The sequence below is a fragment of the Echinops telfairi genome, unplaced genomic scaffold (assembly GCF_000313985.2).
Source record: "Echinops telfairi isolate 266 unplaced genomic scaffold, ASM31398v2 ScPeMD7_23;HRSCAF=83, whole genome shotgun sequence".
Classification (NCBI taxonomy): domain Eukaryota; kingdom Metazoa; phylum Chordata; class Mammalia; order Afrosoricida; family Tenrecidae; genus Echinops; species Echinops telfairi.
The window spans coordinates 18,628,565-18,650,490 of record NW_022103920.1 but is presented as its reverse complement, the minus strand read 5'-3'; the positions used below and the strand labels follow the sequence as shown (position 1 = coordinate 18,650,490).

Here is a 21,926-nt window from a genome sequence, read left to right as displayed (position 1 = left end):
AATCACTACAGGCACACCTGATGAAGCTTCTGTGCGCCCCCCCCCCCTCAAATGCCACCTCCACCTGGTCCTCACCAGACCCCAGCAGGAAGAGACAGAGCTGCAGTGGCAGTGTGGCACACTGGTAAGCAACCAGCCAGGCGGTACCACTCCAGGGCACAGGAAGTTTGCTGCCACCACTCCAGGGCACAGGGGGTGAAGGAACTACAAAATTCACAGTTACTGGCCTTTTGAGGGGTCCAGCAGGTATCCTTCAGGGCAGCTACCGAACCCAAGCATCTCTCCTGCACACACGAGCTGTCTCAGAACGAGTTCACGCAAATGCAAATTCTTGACATCAACCCAATGGCTACACCCATTATGGGGCCGAGGCGATGTGCCATTGCTCTGAACCCCGAATTTTACAATTTATGTCAATTCCCCCGGCACACAAACACAAAGTGCACAACAACTTGAAAGGATGCAAGGAAGTGAGGTCCTTCCTTAAAGATATCAGATTTCTCTGCAGTTTTAAGACTTTTTCCATCAAATTTTAAAAGCGAATGAAAGATTAAAGGAAACATCTCCTGAAAGTGTGTTTACAGGGGCATTTATTCTAACAAAAATTACATCTTTGAAAATAAAACATCCTTCCTCTAGAGCAATATGCACTGATATGCATTTAAATGGATACTTGCTTTTAGATGGAGCTGATTGGTCCAGTGCCCGATGATTTTGTACTCTGGACTTTTGTTGGTTATTTGATACTGGAAGATATCATAACGTCCAGGAGCATCTCCATTCTCATTAAACGTAACAGGTGTTCCAGCACTACCTGTAGATTTAGAAAAAAAAACCTGTTAGGAAACAGTTTTAGTCAGATACTCCTCTGGGCTTATTATTCTCTAGGGGAAAAAATGGTAGATAAAACATTTTGTGTGCAGTCAGAGATAGGAAGATTGTAATACACACAAGGCCATTCTTGATAGCATAATGCGATCTGCCTGAGGAGAAACCCAGATCCGCACACAAGGAGATGTGCTTTATGTCGGACAATAAATGATGAACATCCATGTTAAGCACTATAAATAACAGCTAAAGAAAAAAAAGGGGGATCGGTGGAATACTCAAGACTAGATACAAAGAAGGGAAGTTAATAGAGAAGTATGAACGCTATTGTAAAGTTGTGACCAATCAACACCAACTGACGGTGACCCCGAGTATGGGTGGGAGAGCTATGCTCCATAAAACTTTCCATGATTTGTGGAAGTAGATCTCCAAGCATTAGTCATGTTTACAACCCAGGTGCAATATGAACTACAAATAGCAACTGTGTGGCTGGCGAAAGTCCCACACAGATTCCCTAGGATCTTATTGGAGCCCAACTTCAATTCCATCTGGAAGCAGCTGTCCTATTCAGCTTCTCCTGCAAGGCTCTGCTTCTACCACTGCCCAAGAGCCATTAACGCGGGCCACCATTAGGAGAGTGTCAGTGGGCAAGGCAGTCCTCAGTGGGAGGCCCCACCTTCTGCTCAGACTTTAAAAGTTCTCCTGAACAGTCCAAGGAGAGAAAACAGAATCAGAGTTGCAGGATGCAAGAGATACGTTCTAACGCCTCTATTTCTGACGCTTTCATCTTCTCTCTTAATGCTTCTGTTCACATTTGCTTTCCTTCCTAACTTTTATAGAATCACAGGTTTGAAGAGCAGACAGAGGTCCCTATCTAAATATTTCCTCGGTCAAGGTAACTCCACTATCTACGCAGATGCTCCTTGCCCAAACATCTGTAGATCTCTCTTCGACTTCTTGATTTACTCACTTGTGCCTTTATAAACTCACCGGACACCAAATCTTTTTCTTTGTGTCTATCTTCTCTTTGCAAGTCTCCACCCCTCGCCTGCTTTGTCCAACATGTCATATTTAATCTCTATATTGTTTTAGAGTTCTCCCTTCCTGCTATCTCATCTCCACGTTACACGCATCAAAAATGTATTCTACCACCATTTATATATACCAACTGTATGCATTTTCACCATCTGGACACACTTGCACCAAATGTATACATTTTCATATAAAACTCATTATAATGAGTTTCTTGGCCTAGGTCAGCAGTAATTTAACTCAGTGGCAACCACAGCAAAATATGTATCACTATGTATGGTAAAATATGTATTAAGCAAAATAGGTGAGTTTATTAAAGAAGAAGAATTTGCAAAGAAATGTAACCAAAGTTACACAGTAGTAATTGGGATACTGCTCTAGTATTAAATATGAGGTGTCTGGTGGTCTCTATTCTCGGGAATCTTCCTAAAATCTCTAATGAGAACACAGATAGTTGGTATCTGCGGATGCAGTCATGAGAGAAGGCATCATATAGGAGAAGGGATGTTGGTTTGAGAGTCAGGAGCGGTATTTTCACAGACTCCACACATGCTCTTCACACTATTTTCCCAACTGGTGTGTGTGTGTGTCACTTCCTTCCTTTCTTCCACATGGATTTAACTATAAAGATGAACACATTTTGAAGTCTTAAAAGAGGTGTGCACACATATAAAGTATTAGTAGGAGAAAAGCAATTTACCTGGGAAAGACTTTTGAAAGCAAAAAAGAAGTGAGAAATTGATGGATAAAGTGAGAGTTCTCCAATCAACCGATACTATCTTTAGATCACCGAGTGGTTATTCATTTGCTAAACTTGGCCCAAACTTTCCCTAACGCCTAGTGACTGCGTCAGGCTATCGTTTCAGTTTGCTCATCTGTAAATGAGAGTAGTAATGATATTTTTCTCACAGTATTATTATTTAAATTAAATAAATAAATATGTCTAAAGTGTTTTTACCTTAAATAGGGCAGTTCGATCTGATTGCCACCCTTACAATTCACAATCATTCACCCCGCATGTTTTCCATATACAGTACAGCAACATATCGTAATAGAAAGGATGTTAAAAGGTCCTAAAGTGATGTTGTGATTCGTAGTCAATCTCAACTCACTACATTCCATTTAGACAAACTGGAACTGTTCCTTAGATTTTAAAGGCCTTTTGGAAGCAGACTGGCAGGTTTGTCTTCTGAGGAAACTCTGGGTAGATTTTAACCACCAACCTTTCAGCTAGTACCCAAGCACTTACTGTTTCTTCCACCCAGAGTCAAGGTAACCACATTATGGGAGTTCAAATTAAAAAAAAAAATTCTGTCTTGGAAGAAGTACAGCCAGAATGCTCCTTAGATCTGAGGATGGTGAGACGTCAACTACTTCATCCCATGTACTTTGGATATGTTGTTAGCAGAGACCAGCTCTGGGAAAGTGTTATCATACTTAGTGCAGCGGAGGATTAGCAAACCAAAGGATGCATTGACAGGTGAGGATGAGGTAGGCCTGCCTGTCTGTTGTGCTCATGGTTGCCATGAGTCAGGGCTTACTTGGCAGCACCTCAAAACAATACCCCTGACAAAGCTTTGTCTAGCGAAAATCATCTCTCATGTTTCCACCCTCCCTGACCGAGTCCACGTCTTCTACAACTGCAGCTCCCGATGTTTTGGGCATGATAACACGCAAGATAAAATAATGTCATATGTATACCACATTCTTAGGAAGACACCCAGGGGTATACATGCATTCCAGCATGCTCAATTTTTCTTCATCTCTTATTTTCCAACCCAAGACAGTACATCAGAATACAAACGAGAGTGTCACATTATCACAGAAATAAACATGTCCCAATCTTAATACTTCAAACATCATTACTGACAGTATATTATTTACCACAGCTAAGTACTAAATTTGACATCACATTTAGAAGCAAATTCCCTTTTTAAAAAAACAATATATCACTCATCTGGAGAGAGAAATGAAATCTTGACATATGTTCTACCGTGTTTGGACCTAAGCTTAATAGGTCATTCACAAAGGACAACTATTGCATGACCTCAAACACAAGAAGAGGAAAATGTATAGAGGGACCTTGGGAAAGGATATATGGCTTATGGAGTATCAGTTGGTGGTGATGGAAAAATCAAATTAAGCCAATTAATGTAATGTAATTAATGTAATGGTTGTCAACAAGTTGTATATTTTTAAAGAGCTGCCCACATATAACCTTAACCAAAAAAATAACCCCTGAAGTCTTACTAAAATTAAACAATAGTTTGGCATAACTAGAAAGGAATGTCTGCCTTGAACATTTTGCTTTTTAACGAACTATATACATGAGATCACAACAGAAACTCCACAGGTTAAATAAGAGATTGGAGGGAAAGGGTTGTCGCTGGGTGCCTCCCTGCTCTGATATGGCACACATTGCACTTCTGGCATGTTTAACACTCTCTTCAATATCACTGTAAAGTATTTACTCAGCTGCTATTTACTGAAAGGCCACTGGTGGCCCAGGGTTCTGGATGGGACAGTTTGTGTTTGACAACTAAACTAAAATTTGGTAGTTTAAAAGCACCCAGTGGAGTTATAGAAGAAAGATCTTTGCTTCCATCACGATGACAGTCAAGAAAACCCTATGGAGCTGTAGTATTCTGAAGCGCTGAGTGTCACCAGGGGTTGGAATTGGCTTAACAGCAACAGCTTTGCTTTTTAAGTTTAGCAGTGCTCACTTGTCTCTGCCGAGAAATCAGAAAGAGCTACCCGGTCAACTCATCGGAAGAGATCCATCCACCAAAGTAAGGCGATCCAACTGGATGCCGGAATTATCAAGCATCATCAGTAATATCAAATTCTAGTAAAATAATGCTGAGGGTAATTAAGGACTGACTGCCACGTGACTGAGAGAACTGCCAGAAGTTCAAGTCAGATTCTGAAAAGGATGACAGAGAAGTGATATCATTGCTGATGTCAGGTGAATATTGACTGCAAGCATCCACAGAGCACCAGAAAGATATTTACCTGTGTTTGATAGAGTATGCAAAGGCATCAGTGTGCATCATAACAGAATATGGATAACATTGTGATGAATAGGAACACCGAACCACTTCATTATGTTCCTGTGGAACCAGTGCATGGACCGGGAGGCACGATTCAAACAGAACAAAGGGATCTGAGTGGTTTAGAATCAGGGAAAGTATGTGTGTCTGGGCTATATTCTTCCACCTTATCTATAAAGCCTTAATTCTATACAAGTAACCTGAAAATACTGGAATACATAAAAAAAAGTATACAACATTAAAATTGGGAACGGCTCATTAAAATTGGAGAAAGGCTCATTAACCTGTGATACATAGATGGCACAGCATTGCTTGTGAAAGTCAAAAGAATATGTAGCACTTGCTGATGCCAATCAAAGATAATATCCTTACCCATGGATTATACCTCAACATAAAAGGAGAATACTCACACCCGACAAATAAGCAGCAGCATCATAAAGGAACAAACATTAAAGTTGTTAGGATTTTCTTTTTCTTGGCTCCACGATCAACAACCATGGAAGCACGTTGTTGTTAGCGGGTGCCTCTGAGTCAGTTCCAATCCATGTGACCCCATGGAAGGAGCCCTCAAGGAATCAAACGAAAGCTACTCTTGGATAAATGTGCTTTGAAAAACCTCTTAAAAGGTTACAAAGATAGGATGGTGTGCCTCACCCAACTGGTGGAATTTCCAATTGCTTTACAGATGTATGGGGAAGTTAGACAATAAGTAAGGAAGACCAAAGAAGAACGGACCCCTTTTAATGACAATGTTAGTGAGGATAACGAAAGCATGGACTACCAGAAAAACAAAGAGATCTGGCCTGAAATATGTACAGCCAGACTGCGTCTTACGAATTAGTAATCAATACTACATCTCATGTATTTGGGACATGTTATCAGAAAGGACAAGATCCTGGGAAAGGGCATCCTGCTTAGGAAAGTCAAGTGTTGGCAAAGAAGAAAAATTCCATAGAGGTAAGATTGACACCGCTGTTGTGAGAATGGACCCAAACACGGCAGTGGTTGTGAAGACGACAAAGGATGGGGTAGCATTTTGTTCGGTTGTACATAGAGTCACTAGGAGTTAGATTGGAGTCGTGACAGCTAACAATGAGGACACAAGACCTCTAGATGAATGACGCCTCTGTCCTCCTCAGAAAACTCCAGCCTCCTTACTAAATGGCAGGTGCATCTTTGATCCTGGTGGACACGGCAACTAAGACCACGCTTACATTGAGAGAGCAATCAATAAGGCACAGTAAAGCATGACATTGGCGTCTCTCCTGAACAGAGGTGACTCCCTGGATTAAGTGTCCTATTGGTACCCAGAATTGATCTACTAGCTGCTCTATGGGGAAAATGAGGCAATTTGTTTCCATGAAGAATTACAACTGGGGAAAACTCCAGGGAGCAGTCCTCCTCTCAGGTAGGGTCCCTGTGAGTGCTCATAAGGCAGTGCTGGGTTTATCCCAAATAAATGAGACGTTTCATAGCATGATGACTTCATTTATATCATCTTTCAACTTTAATATTCACAAATGGAGAGGTCAAATTGATCCTTGTCATATTATTATCTATGCAATGTTAGAAACTACAGTTTTATATGTGTAATTCACAAATACGTCTTTGATTCGTATCTGAGTTAAATATTGGCAGCTGAATTGAGTTTCATTCAGGATCACTCTTGCATCTTGTTTTATTAAAGTGATGTGCAGTATTGGTCTAGACTTGGAGTCGAATTGGTCAATCTTTTCACAGGAAGAGCTGGCCCCATGGCATAGGAATTCATCTTGAATGATTGCCTGTGGTTTTGATCTGTGTAACCAAGTGCGTCCATGAGCAACTGCCATGCTGTTCGCTAATTTGTACCAGTTTGCTGTCTTCTTAAAAGACTCTTCTATATGAAAACTGACCACCCTACAAAACTGAATTAAAGAATATTTTGTCCTGAAAATTGTCAAATGACTCACATCTCAATACACTGGCTCTTTCATCATGGTCTTGTGTGTCAATAAGAGCGTGAACAAGAAATAGGATGTCACGGAGCCAGTGTAGAAAAAGGATGTTTGGAAACTGCTGGTGGTAGCAATTGTACTCTTCTTGACATGATTGAACTGTGGAATGATATTTTATATATATTTATATATATATTATTTTTAAAAATAACTAGTACATAAATGTAGTTGATTGGACTAAATTATAAAAATGCTACTTATTCATGTTGCTAGGAGAGAAATGTAAATAAACATATGATGATGTGAGGTAGCTCTTAGCAACCTGGAACTATTTTCAGAGTCCATGAATCTTTTTGAATCTCTTCTCTTTGACAGGAGAAGCATGAAACATCGTTGGCACAAGGACGCATCTCTGGAACCTCCAGCAGGCTTTGGAAGGAACTGTGTTTCATCTAATGAAGATTGTATTTGCAAATGTTGGCTCTTTCAGAAAGGATGTTTCAGAAGAAATGCAGGCTTAGGATTTAGGGAGTGGTGTTTGATTTCTGGCTCTGCTCACTACTTGTGTGACATAAGCAAGTGGCTTACTCAACCTATAAGCCTGCTATCGCATTTGTATTGTGGGTATAATGACCCCATTCTCCCTGAGCCATTTCAAAGATTAAATGCAATGAAGGAAGCCAGTCACTCAATACAGTCACTGGCTCATTGTAGGTGTGAAATAAATAGAAATTCTTACCATCATCATTAGCTTCTTGCACTGCACTGATGTGCCCTATTTACATGTTTAGGTTCTTATCATGCAAAATTCATTTAAAAAATAATCCACTTACTTCTATGGGAACATATTATAAATATATTTTTAAGTCTAAACCACTCAATTTGTTTACTGTCCTGTCTATTACTCTCCTTCCCCTCCTCTTGCTACCCAAATTGCATCCATCATGGGAAAAAAAATTCAAAAGTCAAAAATGAAATCAATTAATTTAGTGACTTTTAGAGTCCTCAAGAGAAGAATATATATTTAAATCATTGACCAAAATGCACATAGGAAGTTACCGTTTTCTGCAGAACCTCAATGATTCATGCACTTTCATTATTTATATGTCTACCAACTATTTATTACAACAAATAGTACGATACATTTAACTTAAAATCATAGGGTAGTGTAATTATTTAGGACTAAGTCACATTACTCATACGTATATCTAATCTACCTCCCAGTTACTCACCCTTGTTCACAGCTGACTTGAACATCTGACTCACTGCATTGACCCCATTCATACTCTTGTTACCATAACTGGCATTGTCAACCACCTGGATGATGCAACATGCTGGTCTCAGGGTTATTCGACTCCCTCACTTCCAATTATCATTTATTTCACTTCATCTCACTACCCAGGCTGATATCACACTCTACAATTTGTATCCAGTTACTAACTCATTTCAAAAACTTTACTCTCTAGACCCCACCTTTCACCAGCACTACCACAAGTTTAGCATTCTTTAAGCCTACCACTTCATGGCTCATTCCCCTCGATCACTACTTCCCTCCAGAAGGTTTCCCTTCTTTCCAGTTCTCTTGTCTTCCTTAAAAATGTCCTGTCGCATCTCCTTCCCTTGCTCAGCCATGGTTAAATTCAATTTCACAACTTCTTGCTTAGACTCAAGCAGATGAGCACCTTAGAGAGAAGTATAAAATTTGACTTGCTAGGCCAGGCTGAAGGGGCGATGCCTACAGCATGGCTCTTAGAGGGAGTACCTTCCTAAACTGTACACACGAAGCGTCGCAGTTGTTTCATCTTGGTCTGTCTCATTTTCAATTAATGACCTTCAATTTCTAATGGACCATCCACTTGGCTCTGAAATCCTACCTCAATGTTCCCTCCTTCTGGGTGGCTTTATAATTATTCTACATCTTGTTCTGTATCTTCACACACCCAACATCTTCCTTTCCCATCACTTCAGCTTGAGCTGTACTTTCTCAGAGAAAGCCTCCATACGACAGGAAGTCCATCAATCCACCACAAAATCCGTACATCTTCTTGTATCCTCACTCTTCTGCTGTCTTCTCTCCTGTTGTAGCACAAGACGTGTTCCTCTTCCAACCTTAGGTACCCTTCTGTCCCTCCACTCTCGCTCTTCATGCACCTCAGTTCTGCACTGACAGTTTCTATTATATTAAGATATTTGATCTCCCTGCAGAAGATTTCACTGCAGTTACAAATGAATTATACCGTCTTTCACACACATATGTTCTGACAAACTGCACAGCCTCACACACTATTTTTATAAGTGAGCCTTACCAATACTTTCTTAAATATGTTGCAGATTTCTATTTCAAATTTTATCCATCCAAAAAATTAAATGTTACCAAGATAAAACTGATCTCATGAAAACTTCATGTAAGAGGCTCATGATGAGAATGGAATGCTCTGTTGAAGACAAAGTGCATGAATACATGATTTTCAAGGTGGTATTCACAGTGTAGAATTGTACTCCAAAACTGCATTATGTAAGTCTTCACACGAATGGACCTTGGCTACTCATTTGGAAATTTTCGTAATTACTCATTTGGAAATTTTCATAAAAATTCAATGTAAAAATATTATAAACAAATGCCCCCTTGAAGGAATGTGGATTGGAAATGGCTTTCCTTAAATGATTCTGTGTGTGTGTGAGAGAGAGTGAGAGAGAGAAAAAGAGAGAGAGAGAGAGATTGAACAGAGAATGTAGCTAAGTAGCTTTTCAAATTTTGGAACCCATCCTCCTTCTTGATTTTTCTGTCAAGAAACTGAACTGACACGAGTGCTTTCTCTTGTGTAAATGTCTTCAGGATCCTTGGAATAAAGGCCCTTTAACAATGCAAAGTGCCATTGTCATTAATGAACAGCACCATTTGAGAAATAGAAACACAGCCCCTAATTGCATCTGTAGAGCTAAAATAAGCTGATTGAACTTTTAAAGCGAGAAAAGATCCCTTATTTAGCGATACACATCTTAAGGAATTAGGGGCTTAAATAAAACCTCCTGTAAGAAAAGTGGCCAAGGGGCCTATTCAGACAGCAAGGCGTTTGTTAAAGGGAAGAAATGGGCAAGGGGAGTCAACAATCAGGCGACATTCTGGGGTATATCTGAAAAGAAACGTGCCATACGCACCACAGGTCTGACAGTTTCGTTCCCTGACAGAAACCCCCTGTGTCGTGAGCTACTGAGGCCCTTCTTGGTTTCTTTTTGGGGCCGTTCCATACTTTATCTGCAGAAAGTCATCCACTTATTATCTAACTCACCGTTATTACATTTTACTTCTGACATTTGCATCTTTGATGGACCCATAGTTGACTTCATGGTGTGAGGTAGGGAAACAATCTCACTATTTATTCAAACACATAAGCATTTTTAAGCGACTTTTTATTCTCGTTGTTTTATATTCTTTCCTTTGTCACTTATTTCTCAAATACGTGTTTTATGTTCAAGTTCCATGGATGAAATTTATCTGTTTTTAATCCTATCATATCACTAACCCATTTTTCTATGGCTAACCCAATGTTATACTATATGCATTACTAAAGTTTCAATAATAAGAATATGGTAACAGGTATGGGAGTTTTTCTATTCCTTTTCAGAAGTGTTTTGGCTTTTCTTTGTTTTATACTCTCCCATACGAAACTTAAAATCATATTTTAAGTTCTAGAAATCATCCTGCTTAAATTAAAATTGGAAATGTATAGAATCTATAGATAAAGTGGAAACTTTTAATATCTTATAATATATCTTCCGAACCATGAGCATTATGTTATTTGGCTTTCCAGTTATTTGGCTCTTGTGGATATGCCTTAAGATAGTTTTATAATTCTATTTTCATAGCATTTCACCATTCAGATGTAGTGTTTTGTTCTGTAGTACGCTATGAGTTGGAACTTAGTACATGGCCTCTAACAACAACAGGCAGTTAATAAAAACGTTGTGGAAACTCCTGTCTATGGTGCACTAAATTACCAAAGCCAACCAAACTCACTGCCATCAGACAGGGTAGAACTGCCTCAACGAGTTTCTGAGATTCTGTCTTTATGGTAGTAGAAAGCCTTGTCTTGCTCCTGAGGAGCTGCTGGGGGTTCCCACTGCTGACCTTGCACTTAGCAGCCCAACGTGTAACTGCCAAACTGCCAAGACTCCCTGTCCTAAATCATAAAAAACAAACAAACAAACCCAAACAACAAAAACAACTCCTTGCCACTAAGTCCGTTTCATCTCATAGTGACTCCATAGAGCAGGGTTGAACTGCCCAGTGAATTTCCTAGATTTTAACTCCTTACAGGAGTAAAAAGCTTCATCTTCGTCCTGTGGAGTGGTTGGCGATTTCAAACTGCTGACCTCACAGTTAGCAGCCCAGTACATAACCACCATGTCCCCAGGGGTCCTTCGTCTGAAAGTAGAGTACCTATAAGTTTGTTGCTAACATACGAAGTACAACTTTTACTCTTTTGCTGAACTTTGACTGTTCTCTCTCTTATGTCTACCCTAGAAAAGAACTGGCAATGTATGGAGACATCTCTGTTGACCACAATTGAAAGAGGGCCAAGGATGTTATTAAAATCCTCCAACACAGATTGTTAATGATTTTCCCACAAAGAATTTTGCAGTCCAAAATTTTTCCAGTCTAAAATGTCAAAAGAGCCAAAGTTGAAAAATCCTTGCGAAGGTTTCTTATGTGCCTCATACTTTATGTCGAGGTTTCAAAATTATTTCTCTGTAAAGGACCATGATATATGCAAATAATTCATTTTATTTATCTGCTATCTGTTAACAAAGGAGACCCATATCTGTGAGGGTCTCATTTCTCATTATACTATTTAGGATCTCCAAAACTTTGTTGGCATAAAGTAGTAATAGTAAAAATTCCTACCAGTATTTTCCCTAACTTTAAATAAATATTTTCCACATTCCCCATTTTGAATCCTATTTGGTTCAGGATTTTTAATAGGTATTTATTTCGTTCTTTCTAAATGTATTAATATTTTTATCAAGAATACATTTTTACTTTAGTAATTGTTTTCCCGCATCTATTGACATTATCTCTTTTTCTTTCTTTTAGCTTTTTAAACTGTATTGAATTGCATTTATCTACTCTCAAACATTGTATCATAAAACTTGGAAAATACCTAATTTGATTTCAGCGTCATATTTTTAATATATATACACTGTTGGCTTCAATCAGGTATATGCTATTTAGCATGTTTGCATCCATTTTCAGGAGTTAGATAGATCTGTAAATTCTCTGTCTTGTAATGTTTGCCTTGTTTTGATGTCAGGGTATGCTGGCTTCAGAGAACGAATTTGATCTGTTAAAATGCCAAGCTCACTGCTATCAAGTTGGTTCTGACTCATATAATATTCTCTTTTTGCCAGTGCCTGTGAGTGTGTCTGAGAAATTGCAGTGTGTTTCCTGAAAGCATAGGAGACCTAACCAGGACGGTAAATAACTCAAGTTTGGCATATGGTATAATCAAACAATAAAACACTATATTACAGTGAAAACACATAAACTATGGAGACAGCCATAGATAAGAATGATTAGCAATCTATGGACTGTTAGGTAGGGAAAAGTAAGTATCCTAGATACATTTTAAAAAGCATAAACAATCTTAAAATTTAGAAAATCATGTGCTTTTGGAGAGTGCATATGGAAACAAAACAATTGCATAAAAAGATGTGGTGGAATATTTATTGTTCAGGAGAAGTAGGAGAATGGGTCTGATGGGAAATACATGTTGGAAATGGCATTGTGGTTAAAATCCTAGTGTTCGTTTTGCAGGAGCTTATTAAAGTCTTTGACTAAAGGAAAGCACATTTCAAATAAATCATGCGTCATGAAATAAGAGGAGATCCGAGAGCGAGCCTGAGGGAGAAAACAACCAAGAAGTGACAGAGAAAGAGGAAGGACGGAGGGGAATGAAGACTGAGGAAGGGAGCGATGGTGGACGGAGAGGAAGGGGGGAGTGAGCACAAAGAAGGAAGGGAGCAAAGGATGAGAAAGAATAAAAGGTAGAAGGGATGAATAAGAGAATGAAATGCAAGGGAGAATTCCACATTAAAAGCCATGGGAAAGGAGGGTGTATTAGAAGACAGGGCTTTTTTACTGTTTACCCTGCAATTAACTGAAGGCCCTGCTTAGCCCTGTTATTGTGTCCCTGGACTCTGAATTCTCCCCCAGAGGTCTATGAACCCACACAAAATAGGTCACTTAAGGAATTGCCTTCACCCAAATCACCAAAGTAGCTTTCTTGTATATTTTTAGATTCTATGTCAGCCAACCTTCTGTCTGAATTTCCAGTTTACAAAACACATCTGCGCAACATTAGAATTATTACATTAGAATTTCAAACCAAAAACAGGGGTATTCACTTCTTTATGATGAAGACCTTTCAAAGAAATAAAACGAGGCTAAAATTCATCTCACTGAAGCTGAGCCATTAGTTCTTTCCGTGTGGAGTGTCAAATTGTACCCTTTCCTTGTTTTGTTTTTTTTCTTGGTTTCTGCATGCCTTTTCTTGGCTGTAATACACTGTTTGAACATCATTAAGGTACAGCCTTCTAATACATTTCAGAATTAATATTTTGTTGATATTGGCAGAATTACTGTGAGCCATTCAAAGCAGATATTTCTAGAAGAACAGATGCCAAAGTGTCTAAAGAAATAGATAATATATCAACTAGGATGGTTCTACACATTTCTGACAATAATTTATGTACTGAATTAAAAAATGATACTGAATCATTTATTTATAATAGACCTGAGTTTATGTAATTACACTAACTGTCCATGTATATTAGGACACAATGAAGAATGTGAATCATTTATGTTACTATGGTGATTTGGGGTGTTTTCCTTCTACCTTCCAGGCATACTAATTTGGAACATAATTAGTAGGAAAAGGAAAACGTAGAAAGCCAGGAACTCATATATTAAAGGTAAAGTTTGACTTCAGCATTCCCCTCTCAGAAGCTGATCTATCAAACAAAGGAAATCAAGAGTGATCAAAACACATGTTTTGCTGTCAAATGAATATAAAAGTTATCCAGAAATTAATCATGTACTATTAAAAGTAAAATGTTAGCAACAACATAAAATGAGAATCATAGGACTCATATTCTCCGACATATTCTCAATAAGATGTCATTATTAACCAAAGCTTAAACATTAAAATATCTACACCATACTCAGAAAGAGAAAAATATCAATAACCTCCAAAGATGGGAGACAAGCAATTAAATATTCATTTTAATGAATCCTTGATTTGATGAATTAAAATTAGTGTTATAGAGCACTAACTAACAAAAAATAATACATATCAGGACCTGAAAGATGGGTCCAAACAGTGTCAATGCTGTCTTCACATAGAAATCTAGAGAATTAGAAGTTTCTTATTGCTCTTAATACTTATATATTTACACACACACACACACACACACACACACACACACACACGCTACTTCAAAAAGTTCATGGAAAGATTCCTTTTTAATTCCCATTTTACATGAACTTTTTGAAGTCCTGTCATATATGTGTCCCTTTGTAGAGAGAGATTTTTATAATTTAAAAAATGTTTAAGCATGACACCAAATTAAAAGTATTAAGAACATAATGGATACATTTGACAGTCAAAGAATTAAAAACTCCCAAATTTCAGAAACAAGTCAAGAACTGACTATTAAAGAAAGGTAGATATTCTTAATGGACATAGAATTATTATCAATAAAAAATTTAAATATGACAACAAACATTTAAATATGACAAAAATTATGTCAAAGACCATGTGAACCACTACAGGAAGCATAGGAATAATGTTATAACTAACGTAATAAAAACCAACAATGAGATGCTATTGTTCCCGTTATGTCCAAGGTGAAGGGGAGGTACAATTAAAACTCATGTGCTCTCTTTGAAAATCGCCAATTCAAAAAATGTCCTGTAGGATGTAAAAATCTAATAGAAACACATGCTATGGGCAGAGGCAGACAACTGCAAAGCAACATGCATTAAGATGTTCACTGACCCACTGCTTGGGATAATGGGAAGAAGGTTAATTATCTACAACGACACTGACATCGGTGAGACCAGCGTTCTGTAATGCAGGGGAAATAGCAACAATGCGGTGCAACGAAAGGCCGTGCAGCCACTAAAATTCTAATATAAATCTAAATCATTAATATAGATATAAACTGTACATTGTTAGTTAAGCAAAACGATTGTGTTTATTTTTTAAATAGAAAATAACATATTAATGAGGCTGTAGACAGGTGGAATCTCCATACATGGCTGATGAGAATGTAAGGTCACTGGTACAATCACTGTGGAAAATAGTTTGGCTGGTCCTCAAAAAGTTAAACATCGAGTTACTATATGATAAGCAATTCCATTCCTAGAGACACTCCTGAAAGAACTGAAGATGTCCACACAAGCACAGCACACATTTAAAGTTAATGTTTTTTTAAGGGTGTGAGCAAAAGGGGTGACAGCCTTAACACCCCCCCACCCCCACGCCGGGATTCCTTACTTGTAAGAGCTAAACTTTGGTCTGATTAGCTATCAAGGGAAGGGAAGTTTTAAAAAATAAAATAAAATTTCATACCTTATCCCAGCGTTGTTCGTAATAGACAAAATGGAAACAGCCCAAGTACACAAATGAATAGATACCTAATATATGTTGATATATTTATATACATATCATTTTATTGTCCAACAACTTGTTAGGTGCCATTGCCTTGCTTTGGACTCACAGAGATCCAACATACAGGAGAAGGAAACTACCCAGCCCCTGCTCACACGCATTCAGCCCATGCTCACACGCATTGCTATCTGTGAACCGATTGTCACAGCGAAGTCGACCCAGCACATGGAAGGATTTCCCCATTGTTGCTGATTCTCGAATTTTACTGAGCATGAGGCCTTTTAAGGGACTAGTCCATCCTGTAACACAGCAGTTCTCAACCTGTGGGTCGTGACCCCCTTGGGGGTCCAAAGACCCTTTCACAAGGGTTGCCCGATTCACGGCAGTAGCAAAATGACAGTGATGAAGTAGCAACAAAAATAATGTTATGGTTGGGGAGTCACCACCACATGAGAAACTGTATGAAAGGGTCGCGGCACTAGGCAGGTGAGAACCACTGCAACATGTGCCATGGACATAAGATGAAGTCTTAGCCTTGACCTTTCTAAGGAGCATTCGGGTTGTACTTCTTTCAAAACAGATTGGCCCATTTTCCCACCAGTCCATGGTATAGTCAATATTCTTCAACAAAGCCTTCAAGTCTTCGTCAGTCCTCCTTACTCATTGACTGGCTTCTGCATGCATATGAGGTAACTGAAAATACCAAAGGGTGAGCCTAGTACATCTTAGTCTTCAAAGTGGCTCCTGAAAAAAGATATCCTGCCCCCGATATGCCAAGTGCAGCATGACATTTAATTTCTTGCCTATTGCTTCCATAGCATTGATTCTGAATCCAAGCAAAATGAGATCCTTACCAACTTCCACCTTGTCTGTGTTTCTAATGGTGTTAACAGTTAATGCAACTGTTTTTGAATTTACATACAAACCACTAAAGGTGATGATGAAAATATTAAAGAATTCGACCAACTTCTATCTGAATTTGATCATAGATAATAACTGGTGGTTGGAATGGAAAAGTTGGAATCAATGGGAAAGGATCAGTAGTTGGAAAATAATGCTTCAGTGATAAAAAGGAAACTGGAAAGCATATGGTAGAAATTTTCAAGACCAACCATCTTTTCATTGCAAATACATTTCTCAACAAAATAAATGGTGACTACACACATGGGCCGGCTGGAATATACACGAATTAAATGGACTACGTTATTGGGAAGAGATAATAGACAATCTCAATATCATCAGCCAAAACTTGGCCCGAAGGTAACTGTGGAACAGACTTTACAATTGCTCATAAATAAGGTCAGGTTACAGCTGAAACACAATAAAATAAGTCTGTGGGAGTCATAATATGACATTGAGTATAATCCCACCTGAATTTGGAGACCATCTGAAGAACAGATTTGACACACTAAAAATAAATGACCAAAGATGAGGTGAGTTATGGGATGATACCAAGAAGGTATTAAGATGAAAGCAAAATATCACGAAGAAAGCAAAATATCATTAAAATGGTAGATAATAAAGAAAGGACCAAAGGGAATGTCATAGGAAAGTCTGAAATCTGTTCTTGAACAAACGATACCTAAAGCAAATGACAGAACGGATGAAACAAAAGATCCAAAAAGAGAAACTAAAGGGTAGTTTGAAGGCAAAGTGAAATATTATAAAGAAAGGTGCACAAAGCGGGAGTAAGGAAACTGAAAGGGATGACAGGCTCAGCAATGCTCAACAGGAAATAACTGGACAAAAGTAATAAAGCCTGACTTACAATTTAAGGATGTCCCTGGAGTAGGGCATCATGCTTGGTAAAGTAGAAGATCAGTAAAAAAAGAAGACGTCATATGTATGTAAAATATTCAAGAACATAATTTACAACAGTTAGATCGGAATAATCACAGAGACCTGCCAACAATTCAACGCAGACACAGAAGAGGAAGGGGAATGAAGACTACCCTGGCTGGTGTCAGGAAGAGCTTGGCTGAAAACCGAGAAAGCCAGAAAGATAGCTACTTGTGTTTTAATGACTATGCAAATGCATTCAAGTGTGAGGCTGCAATCAAACTATGGATAACATTGAGAAGATTGGGAATTTTAATTGTGCTCATGCTAAATTTGTACAGAAACCAGGAGGCAGCCCTTCAAACATAACAAGAGGTACTGCATGGTTTAAAGTCAAGAAAGGCATGGTCAGGGTGGGATCCTTTCACCATACTTAGTCAATCAATCTGCTGAAAAAGAATTCCAAGATTAACTGGATGAAGAAGAACATGGCATCAGAACTGGAGGAAGGTCCAAAAAATGCAGGTGACAAATTGCTTGTTGATAGTTAGAAGACGTGAAGCTCTCAGAGATGAAGACAGGTTTCCATATGGATTTCAACGCAATGTAAAGAAAACCAAAATCGTCACAACTGGACCAAGATACAATATCAGGATAAATGGCTACAAAGTTTAACTTGTCAAAAATTTTATTGATTGTTCCATAATCAATGGTCACAGACACATGGATTAAGAAATCGAATTTGCACCCCATCAGACTAGATGAGAAAACAGTTCTAAAGGTCAATAAACAAACCTTGAACTATTTGCAGGCTTTTTTGTTGTTGTTGTTTGGGCTTCTTTTGTTGCTTTCTTTTGCTCTGTCTTGTTTTTGTGCATATTATTATCTCTGCAGGTCTATCTAGATAAGATACTCGGGATAAACAATCTGGAGTAGAAAACAACAGGATCGATGGTTCTGGGGGACATGGGAGATGGGGAAATGGGGGAAAGGAAGTGATGTTAATAAACCCAGAGACAAGGAAACAACAAGTGATCCAAAATCGGTGGTGAAGAGGGTATAGGAGGCCTGGTAGGGCTTGATCAAGGGCAATGTAACCGAGAGGAATTACTGAAGCCCAAATGAAGGCTGAAAATAATAATGGGACAAGAGGAAAGTAAAAGGAAATAGAGGAATGCACTAGGAGACAAAGGGCATTTATAGAGGTCTAAATAAAGGCATGTATATATGTAAATATATTTATATATGAGGATGGGGTAATAGATCTATGTGCATATATTTATAGGTTTAGTGTTAAGTTAGTAGATGGACATTGGGCCTCTACTCAAGTACTCCGTCAATGCAAGAACACTTTGTTCTGTTAAACTGGCATTCCATGATGCTCACCTTCCTGAGGGGATCACTGGAGACAAAGCAGGTGCATAAGCAAATGTGGCGAAGAAAGCTTATGGTGCCTGGCTATCAAAAGATATAGTATGTCTGGGGCCTTAAAGGCTTGAAGATAAACAAGTGGCCATCTAGCTGAGAAGCAACAAAGCCCACATGGAAGAATCACACCAGCCTGCATGATCACGAAGTGTTGATAGGATCAGGCATCAGGTATCAAAGAACATAAAATCATACCATTGTGAATGAGGGGAAGTGCGGAGTGGAGACCCAAAGCCCATCTGTAGGCAACTGGACATCCCCTTACAGAAGCCAGTCAGGGTGCAGTATAGCACCGGTGAAAAATACAACTTTCCTCTAGTTCTTTAATACTTTCTCCCCACCAAATATCATGATCCCAATTCTACCTTACAAATCTGGCTAGACCAGAACATGTCCAACTGGTACAGATCAGAGCTGGAAACACAGGAAATCCAGGACAGAGAAACTCCTCAGGACCAATAATGAGAGTAGCGATTCCAGGAGGGGAAGGGGAAGGTGAGGGAGAAAGTGGGAACCATTTATAATGATTTACATATAACCTCTTCCCTGGAGGATGGACAATGGAAAAGTGGGTGAAGGGAGACACCGGACAGTGTAGGACATGAAAAGGTAAGAATAATTTATAAATTATCAAGGGTTCATGAGGGAGGGGAAAAGATGAGGAGCTGATACCAAGGGCTCGGGTAGAAAGGAAATGTTTTGAGAATGATAATGACAACAGATGTACAAATGTGCTTGACACAATGGGTGTGTGTATGGATTGTGATGAGTTGTATGAGCCCTCAATAAAATGATTTAAACAATAAATAAATAAAAAGGAATCAAGTTTGCACATTAAATGCAGACAACCTTCTTCACAAGACTTCATTGATGTGTTAAAAAACACAGCTTTCTCTTAGTGAACTGACTCAAGCCACGGGATTTTTAATCTCTTCATATGTACATGAAAGCTGGACAAGGAATAAGGAAGACTAGAGAAGAGCTGATGTACTTGAAATATGGTGCTGGTGAAGGACATTTAAAGTACCACAAACCACCCGGAGAATAAGCAAATCCATCCTCAGAAAAGTCCAGCCAGAATGCTCCTTAGAAGTAAAGATGACAAGTCCTCACTTCCGGAACTCTGGACAGGTTTACAGAAGAAACCAATCCCTGGCAAAGGCGGTCAGGTGTGGTAAAGTGGAGTTTCAATAGGAAAGAGGAAGACTCTCAGAGATGGATTGACACAGGGGCTCAAACCTAACAACCACTGGAAGGACGTGGAGAAGTGGGAAGTCGTTCATTCTCTTGCACCTATGGCTGCTATGAGCAGGAACCCACGGAGGTGTGAACCCACCCAGAAGCAACTTTGAAGAGAAGCCTGACAATCTGCTTCCTGATCGATTTGGTAGTTAGTTGGCTAATATAGGCAGGCAAATAGGTAGATATAAGTATGTAGGTAAATAGATAAATGGATATTAGGTAGATAGGATATAGATACACGCTTTTAGAAAGATACAATATTCACTAGAATACTAAGCTATCTTTGGTAAACAAAATGAAAACCGATCTGAATTTCCTTGAGTGTTTATTTATTGAAATAAATTATTTATTCTAATTTTTTAAAACCCCCAAAACAAAAAACAAAACGCCCAAATCTGCTTTAAAATATAAATAAAATGGAGGAAGGTGAGGAAGGGAGTGAGAAAATGTATGTTTGGGTAAATAACCCGCTTCAAGGTGTAGGCTAACATGGACCTATGTTATCAGACAGGTGGAAGGAGCAGCTCCTAGACTTGCTAACAGCAGTGTCACCCCACATAGTTGAGAAGAAACACGGGGGTCTAGCTCAGTTGCTCAGCTTCTATAGAAAAGCAAATCAAAAAGAAAAGAAACAAACAAACATACAATTCATCAAATAAGTTCATGCTAGGTCAGTCAGGAATCTCGTATCTGCGAATGTCCTCAGCAGTATTTCTATGTTTGGTCTATGTCAGTGCATGAAAAAAGGAAGCTGCGTGTTCAATGAATAATTGATGCTTGCTAGCATGGACATTCTAGAAGAACTGGTATTAGTTTCTGTGGGGCTAGAGCTGTGCACTTAAACTACAACTGGAATTCTTGAATGACAACTTAAAAAATTATTTTAATTAACATTTTTCACAATTGTTATATTAAAACAAATGACTGAAATAGTTTTTATGCCACTGATACTTCTAAAGTTTAATGCTATATTTTGAAAATCTTTCAATACTCTTAAAAACTCTCTTTCTTTGAAAAGCCTGAGAAAGTAGCAGCTTCCATTACCCAAATAAGCATTCTTTGAGCATTAAAATGACTTCTTTTCTTTTCATAACTATATGGTACATACCCCGAATCCAAAGGCATTCCACTACCATTGAGTGGATTCTGACTCATTGCATCCCAATACCGGGGCTCTGAGGTTATAGGTCTTTACAGAAGCAAACAATCACATCTTTCTCCCAAAGAGCCGCTGGTGGGTTTGAACTGCTGACCTTGTAGTTAGCAGTCCAATGTTGCAACCAGGGCTCTCATTAGTATTATTATTTCATTCAACATTTCCAAGTTGAAAGGAGGTATGATGCCTTTACTCGTTGCTGCAAATAAAAGTAAAATCTGAGTACATCACAGAATACATGTAAACTGCAGAGTATACCAGATATACTCTGAAATATCTAATTCAGACATTTCCTGATTTGATGCCTCTACCTAAGAACACTTCACTAGAGTTAGCACGAGTAAACCAAACAGAAATGAGCCTATTTAGACATTTCAGTGTGAGTAACCTCAGGAAACACACTACCTGTGGTGGCTCTGATAGCATTCCACACAGGCAGACGAGCCCTGAGAGCTTTCCAGGCAGGGGCAGGCACCTGGACATAGATGCACATGGGAGGACACTGACCCTACCGCCACTGAACTCCACCGGGAGCTGCCCACTCACTGCAATGATAAGGTACTGAAACAATTGCTTTACTGTTTCATTGAAATAACATTGAACTTCCCAAATACAAACAAGCACTTACATGTCATAAATTCACTGCTGTGACTGTAAACATTGCTTCAAAATATTCATATCCCTGATTAATGAGAGGATACTGCAAATATTTTAAGGGTATCACTCGATGTTCTACATAGTCTCAAACAAATGTCTGAATAGAATCATAAAAAAGAAATATTCCTGTAACGTTTACAAAGCT

The 21,926-nt window shown here is 38.7% G+C and overlaps 1 protein-coding gene across 2 annotated transcripts in view; it reads right to left on the bottom strand.

Moving 5' to 3' along the window:
- Window positions 1–21,926, bottom strand: part of GRM8 (glutamate metabotropic receptor 8) — a 939,770-nt gene that overhangs the window by 165,071 nt on the left and 752,773 nt on the right. For both annotated transcript variants that reach the window (XM_004707786.3, XM_004707785.3), the window contains exon 7: window positions 678–814. In XM_004707786.3, the coding sequence (XP_004707843.1) occupies window positions 678–814 (137 nt within the window). The remainder of the gene's footprint in view (window positions 1–677; window positions 815–21,926) is intronic.